The sequence below is a fragment of the Corticium candelabrum genome, chromosome 2 (assembly GCF_963422355.1).
Source record: "Corticium candelabrum chromosome 2, ooCorCand1.1, whole genome shotgun sequence".
Classification (NCBI taxonomy): Eukaryota; Metazoa; Porifera; class Homoscleromorpha; order Homosclerophorida; family Plakinidae; genus Corticium; species Corticium candelabrum.
Genome location: NC_085086.1, coordinates 2113062 through 2120561, shown reverse-complemented (window position 1 = coordinate 2120561; position 7500 = coordinate 2113062). Strand labels below are relative to the sequence as shown.

Below are 7500 nucleotides of genomic sequence, written 5' to 3'. Positions count from 1 at the left end.
AGAACGCCTCAGGTCTGCGTTTGAAGAGAGAAAATCACTCGAGATCAGGTGACAGAGATTATGTCCAGTCAGTCATCCGTCTTCTTCGTTGTCTGCGAGAGTAGAGGTTGACAAGACAAAACCAAACAATTTGCCGAAAGGAAGTCATATAATGAGCCTATCGACAGAGACGACTTGCGTCTCAAGCGAAGTTGTAGTAACGAGATAGCAAGCACTGACCGAGATATGATGGGGAGATGTCCCTAATGTGAGACAGTTCTGTAATAAGATACTAAACAAACTATACATCGACTCTGTAGCCTCTATGCTAAATTTACTTTGTTGTGTTAGTAGTCGTTGGATATGTTCTGACTACTTAGTAACTATTATTTGGAGAAACACGGACAAAAGAAGGGCTCTGTTTCATCCGGCATTTGTCGGAGGTTCGAACACCAATAATGATACCATTTGCAGCATCCAAGAGTGTCACATCCTACCTAGAAGTCACTTGTATTGACATCTTCATCATAATGATCATTTCATTCTTGACACGTGTTTTTTTCTACTTGTTCAACCTGTTTGGTATGATCTCTTGTTTTTGTTTTATTTTCCTACCTTTTGTTTGCTTCTTTTGTTCTCTCTCTTCTTGCTCTTGCTTAATTCTTTCAAATATATCATCTTCTGTGAGACCTTCTCCATAATGCTTTGGTCTGATTCTTGTTTTTGCTTTCACTTATTTCTCTTCTGCTTTCTGCTCAAAATATTTGGTGAAATACGATTCAATCCTCTGTCTGGTTGCGGTAACAGTTGGAGCCATTGGAGTTGCTGGAATAGTACTTACCTACCAAATTGATGTACAATGGGAACTGCTGTTTTTTGCCTTTCGATCTTTATTGCTAAAAATGATAGTAGATGAATTCCAGCTCCTCGAAAACCACTAACGAGGTGTTCAGGCAAGAATGATTCAGCAAAGAGTTGATGAGAGAGCACAGACGGAAATACATTTCTAAAAATTTGTTTGGTACTTGTGGCTAGTTTGTGCTCTCTCACTACATTCCTCCACACAGACTTCAATGGGCCAAAAACAGCTACATCGTGTGCTTGCAGTTGGTCAGGCTTGAATTGACAGCTCTATTCAACTCCCATTAGCAATCTTCACTGCAAGTTAGTAGTCCTACTAGGCTAGCTGCTGTAGCCAAGAGAAATAAACTACTGATGTTTCGTACGTAATATTAGGTATTAGCATTATTTATTCCAATATCAATCAGAACAGCTAGCTTTCATTACCAGCAAACACTACAGTTTAAAATAACTGCAATTTCTATTTTTTACATGTAACATTTAAAGGTAAAAAGGTAGTGGGTAGAGTATAGCTGATACCGATTAGGTAATTCTACTTAGAAGAAAATTTTGCGATTGTACTCGACTGCCTTTGTGCATTTACATAATAATCAGAACCGTTCTGCTTTGAAATTCACTAGACATGACTGACATTGAAAAGCACTCTAGACGTAGGTCTACCATCTCAGACACTTTGAGAAACGAACTGGTTGTACTGACAGTTAACAAGGACCGACTGCTGTACTTGTGCAAACAGTATGAGCAAACAACAACTTTCCAGAAAAGAAAAATCGACTGTCTCAAATTAGGTGCATCGAGCTTTGGAAGGCGTTTCCGTGTTCTCGATGAACAATGTCCGGTTTGTCGCCAGCTACAGCAGGTGATGAGGAGATAACATATGTACCACAGCACTGGTCATAGAGGTGCTACCTAACGTACAGCTTAGTACCGCTTCACTCTTTCTTGCTGACCAAGGATTGCAAAGAATTCCTACGCCTCCGCAACTGTCTCACATTAGGGACACTTCTCCTACCCTGTGACCGAGAATAGGTGCGATCAGTTTTCAAGTTCTACAGCAGCAACGTTACGACGGATGCTGACGTGACCCGCTCTACCTAAATGCTATCCAGGAGGACTATGACGCTAGCGTAGCAACGTAACTAGGTCTGGCCGCAGCTATTTGGCACAGATTACAAAATGACAGAAAAAAGATCCGGGAATCTATTAAAAAAGACGTCATGTGACTTCCATCAACTGCAAATAGTGCCAATGGATAACAATATTAATTATGCTCAGGTAGTTTACTGAAGTAACTATCTGTACTAAGTAGTGGTAAGTAGTAAGTATAAAATCAAATGTACGTTGAATCAAAACATATTATAATGTCACGTGACTAGGTGATACACATCAAACCTACAAATACTGAATAACAATGTCAAAGTTCAAACAGTAAAACACGCTAGTTCTAGAATGTCTCACCAATGAGATAACAAAATACAATGTGATCCTTCAAAGCTAAAGATATTGCTATTGCTAAGTGAATACCTTGTAACAACATATAAATGGTGTCAAGTAACAAACACATGCTTCAATCAAATGTCAACTTCACCAAATCGACTAAACGAGAGTGACATCAGCCATTCCATCCATCTTGCCCTTTACCATTCGTTTAGGAGGACATGCTTTATACTCGTCTGTATCACGAATACGACTAATAATATGACGGGCTTCTGTTGCTGTTGGTCGTGTGGCAGGATCATCTCTCATCAAGTGCTTACATAAGGAACGAACATTTAGCTGACGGATGAGTAAGACTTGATCCATCCTTTGTTCACGATCTGGAGGAACAGCAGTGAAGAGCTCACATATGGTCACTCCCATACTGTACACGTCGGTTTTGTAGCTTTTTGGTGAAGTAGGAACATCAAATCTCTCAGGAGGTGTGTATTGTGGACTCAGCAGACCAACTGAAAGTGAAGCATCTTGAAAACGAGCAGCTCCTAGATCACCCAGTTTGGCTCTCATCGTTGCTGTAACCAGGATGTTCCTTGGACAGATGTCACCGTGCAGAATTTCCTTAGGTTGCTATAGCAACACAAACAGTAATGAAAATAATCAATTTAACATAAATTTTATCTATGTATTGATATACTTGTCTAAAAATGTACTTATTTGTGCTGGATTTCCATAATTGAAATCTTTTGTGTATATACAATTTGTATTACTGATTATATCTCATGGTGTCATTACCAACTGGTCAACCCCTCAATTTATAGTCTCGGTGTTAGTCTTGTAATCTTACCTTCCTCCTTCTTTCTTTAGTTACCCGACAGTCTGTCCTCTCCCTTTTTGTTTGTCAATAAATTAGTCTTCATAAAGTAAAACTATTATAGTCAAAATTGCGGTTGTTAAATCGTCTGTCTATCTGCCTGCCTGCCGGTCTGTCTGTCTGTCTGTCTGTATGTACGTATGTATTAGCTACTGTAGCAATCAAACACCAAATGAGTCGTCAAGTATTAGAGTGAATAAGATGATAGAAGATCAATACTGTTCTTACCCTCGAGTGAATGTAATCCAGTCCACACAAAGAATCATGTGTCATGTCAACTTTTTCTCGTAAAGTGAGAGGTGCAACATCTCCTTGACATGCATCAATCACACCAGACATGGAGCCGCTATGTAACTGCATGATAATCCATGCCTTCTTCTCTTCTAACTCCAGAGTCACACCACAAACAGCAGCAATGTTTGGATGATGTATCTTCCATGCTACAGATGCTTCTTGTTGAACAAGATGAATGTTGCGTTGAACAGCAGCCAAATGATCATACAACAGTTTGACAGCAACAGGACAGTCACGCCAATATCCAATACAAACAACTAAATCACAATATAGTTTCTTAAATTAACTCCTTCTCACAAGCAATTCTACCCATGCCAGTGTTTGTGTATAAGTACTATTTGAAAGTGTCAGGTATTTGCAGTTTAAGATATTCTTACTGGTGCAACATGCCACACCTTCATTGCTAAGCCAGCACAAGCTAACCTTACCCAGTTGTGTCATGTCATATCCATAAATGCCAGCCTAAAAATGAGCATGCTCATTTGCCTAAAATATAGGAATTGTGGGAGGCAAAAAACACAACACAGCGGCACTGTCTTTGAAAATCTTGAGACCCTAGCTATTTAATCGACTGTCATAACGCCACAAAACCAAATCACTTTAAATATTTAAAGTCATTGCATCACTAATTTCTGTGAATGTAAACAAAAGTAAGATACATCTCAGTTAGGGAGCACAATACGTACACCACCAAATAAATCAAAAAAATGTATTGTATAAACGAGTCCTTGTTCGTTCCCTGGTGTGAGACGACTCATTATACATGCATTTGTTTGTGTGAACAAGGCATTAGCTTACAAATACCTAGGAATAAAGTGAGATGTCAATATTGGGTTTTTATTAACAACAAGCAGTTGGTCAACATGAAGCTGAGTATAATAAATGAACAGGAAACCTTGTGATCAAACGGCATATCTCACCTCCATATGCTCCACGTCCTAGTTCTGTGCCAGTCAATTGAATGTCATGAGAAGGAATATTGGAAACTTCATTTTCTTGCTTGTATCGTACCATTGCTGCATCAGCATCTGCAAGCAGCTCTACCAAGTTGGCATTTTCTCTTTGCACTTGATTTAGTTGCTGCTGAAGATTGTTCTTCTCTCGTTCTAATCGTTGTTGCTGCTCTTGTTTGTCTCTCCTCTCTCTATCAACTGCATGCTCTCTCTGTACTTGCTCGTCCGTCAATGCACGTTGTAGAGCTACATTGCGGTTTCTCAGTTCAACAATTTGCTGACCTTGTTCATGTAATCGTTGTTGTAACTCTTCTTTCTCTCTTCTCTCTTCATCAAGTGCAGCTTCTCTCTGCAGTCTCTCCTCTCTCAATGCCGTCTGTAGGTCTGCATTTTGTTTCCTCATTTAAGCAATTTCTCTATCTTTTGCTGAACCTTCATTTCTCAGTTGTTCTATTCCTTGTATCAGCTGCTCTACTAACTGTTCATCTCCTTTTCCTGCCACTAGTCTTGGAGGTTGTCGTGTAGGTGTAGTGGTCTGTGTAAACAAAAGAAATTCTTACTATTGAGGTATACAGCAAACAATGTTCTAGGCAGTTACACTGTAGGAAACCTCACAAACGACACACCCACGCAATAATCCAAGAATCACTACCAAACATCAATACAAAAGTAATCAACTGACCCTCATTGTTTGTGTCACTGGTGTAGAGAGATGAACATTTGATGCTGTTGCTGTTGAGCTTGTACGACCTGCAAACACAAACCAAAATGTAAAATTAATTAAATTTTATTTTGTTAATTAAATTCTGTTTATTACTAAAACTTATCAAATGTGATAATAATATAGTAAATACAAACTTAACATTTTACCATGAAAAACCTGTCACGGATATTAAATAACATGACTACACAAAGTACACATTGACACACACACACACACACACACACACACACACACACACACACACACACACACACACACACACACACACACACACACACACACACACACACACACTGATAAGTGTTACTTATGCCTTCCCTCAGGTGTCATCCATGTGAAACATGACAACGATGACAGCTCCCATTGGCCTCCAGAGACAAGGCTTCCATGCATTACGTAAAGTCTCTGAAAGAGCTTTGACAATCCGTATGGAACTTGGGCAGAATGTCCATGGACACTGGTTATGGCACAACGCTGGAGCTGGACATCAAGACCCTCACGTATACATCTGGTGCAGAATGTTGTTTTGCCAAACCAGTTCTTGTCCACCTCCCGTCAAAGACCAGGTGAGATGAGAGGAAATTGTGTAAGTTTCTTGTCCAAAGAAAAAAGTTCTGTCATATCTCATTATCATTGTGCCTTGAACTTGCAATCGTGATAAGTCTCGGATGAACTCACTCTCTAGTATGACTCTCTAACAAACTACTGGTATCTTCCTCTCCCTCTCCCTCTCCCTCCCCCCTTCTCTCTCTCTCTGTGTCCCTTCCCAACCTCGTCCTCCCTCCCTCCCTCCCTCTCTCTCTCTCTCTCTCTCTCTCTCTCTCTCACACACACACACACACACACACACACACACACACACAAACACACAAACCAACAGATATTTGGATATGACCTTCAGTATTGTACTAAAGATAGTATTCCCAGTCTATTCATAGGTGGAGCCTCCAGCGCTACTTAGAGTTATAGGCTGCGCTAATGTACCCCTGGGTGCTTGGCCAAAGCATCCAAGGGACCGACTTCGGTGCAGCATCAGGACTAAACCTCAAGCCCACACATAGTACGTACTCATACTTCTGAGTCGAGAGAGGAAATTACGTACGAGTTCCTTGGATAAAGAAATTACCGCTGTGCCTTCCAGTACTTAATCTCATGACTCAAAGGTCCCGAATGTTGGCATTCTCAAAATGTACTCTCTTACAAATTGAGATAAAGACCATGCACAAATACACAATTTGATAATCATAATGAAATACACACACACACACACACACACACACACACACACACACACACACACACACACACACACACACACACACACACACACACACACACACGCACCCAATTAACTCTGAAATGTATACCTTGATCGAAACAACAATTCACAAATAATATTTTAAAAATTATTGTATTTCATTATGATTATCAAAACTTAATAATTTTTCATAATTAGTGACATGAGTATAGAGTGGAATATAAAGAAAACATTTTGGTCAGACGTAGTGCTCTATCAAAATAGGTTAACCTTACATTTGAAATTTTGGGCATTCATTCTTATTTGATTTCAATCTTTTCTTGTAATCATCAGCATCAACATTTACTAGTTTCATTTCTTTATTTTGCATCATATTCACTACTGTATATATTTCCTATCAAAATATAAACATAAATGTTGGGTTTTTGCATTGTTATTGATCATGATGACGTCAGGTGGTTGACATGGTGATTACAATTCATTGTAACTAAATTTTATTAAATTTTAGTTAAAGCAAGGTCTGTAGAGTAAATAACATAAACTGATCAATAGATGAGATAGCTAATCAAGAGAATGTTGTTCAACCAACCATTTAGTTACCAATACGTGGCCCTCCCACAGTTTATCCATTCGACTGCAGCTCATGCAATAAATGATGTTTGGGGTAATAAATATGATGTTTGCTATAAAACGTCATTTTGAATTCACACATCTAAAGATCATCAACTCTAGATCTTGCATGCTTCCATCAGTTGTCTGGACTTTTGGGTTGCTCATTCATTCCCTACCAATACCATCCATGCAATAAATATTATTATGCCTTGAACAGTCATGTAGGTATGTCCGATCAAAGAAAAATTGTGGTGGGTCATGAACAGCAGTTGGTTGGTCAATGACCAATGACAAACCGTTTGTTTGGTTTGCTGATGACGCTACTGGGGCAGCATCCATTAAGAATGTGAGAAAATGGTGGGATGCTATTACAGAGCATGGACCAGAATTTGGCTATTTTGCTAATGATGACAAAACATGGCTGATCGTGAAAGAGAACAAGCAGGAGCAAGCAAAAGATATTTTTGGAGACACTTCTGTCCAGGTAACAACATCAGGGAAGAGACACCTT

The 7500-nt window shown here is 39.3% G+C and overlaps 1 protein-coding gene and 1 long non-coding RNA gene across 2 annotated transcripts in view; both read right to left on the bottom strand.

Moving 5' to 3' along the window:
- The window catches only part of LOC134198607 (uncharacterized), a 2394-nt gene extending 2282 nt beyond the window's left edge, over positions 1-112 (bottom strand). The window contains exon 1 of the long non-coding RNA XR_009972873.1: positions 1-112. This exon is cut by the window's left edge and continues 183 nt beyond it. This is a non-coding gene — a long non-coding RNA (uncharacterized LOC134198607).
- A 2065-nt stretch (positions 113-2177) lies between these two features.
- Positions 2178-5205, bottom strand: LOC134176098 (probable serine/threonine-protein kinase DDB_G0281745). The gene is made up of 4 exons (XM_062642775.1): positions 5078-5205; positions 4363-4930; positions 3377-3699; positions 2178-2904 (listed from the first exon to the last, which is right to left on the bottom strand). Exons 2-4 carry the CDS (start codon positions 4796-4798, stop codon positions 2437-2439), a joined length of 1227 nt encoding a protein of 408 aa, XP_062498759.1. The 5' UTR covers positions 4799-4930; positions 5078-5205; the 3' UTR covers positions 2178-2436.
- Positions 5206-7500: the final 2295 nt, after the last annotated feature.

Coding starts and splice junctions, on each gene's coding strand:
- LOC134176098 (XM_062642775.1), bottom strand. CDS start 4,798: ATGAGGAAACAAAATGCAGACCTACAGACGGCATTGAGAGAGGAGAGA. Junction 3,700..4,362: donor AGGACGTGGAGCATATGGAG/GTGAGATATGCC, acceptor ATTGTGATTTAG/TTGTTTGTATTGGATATTGG. Junction 2,905..3,376: donor TGGATTACATTCACTCGAGG/GTAAGAACAGTA, acceptor GTGTTGCTATAG/CAACCTAAGGAAATTCTGCA.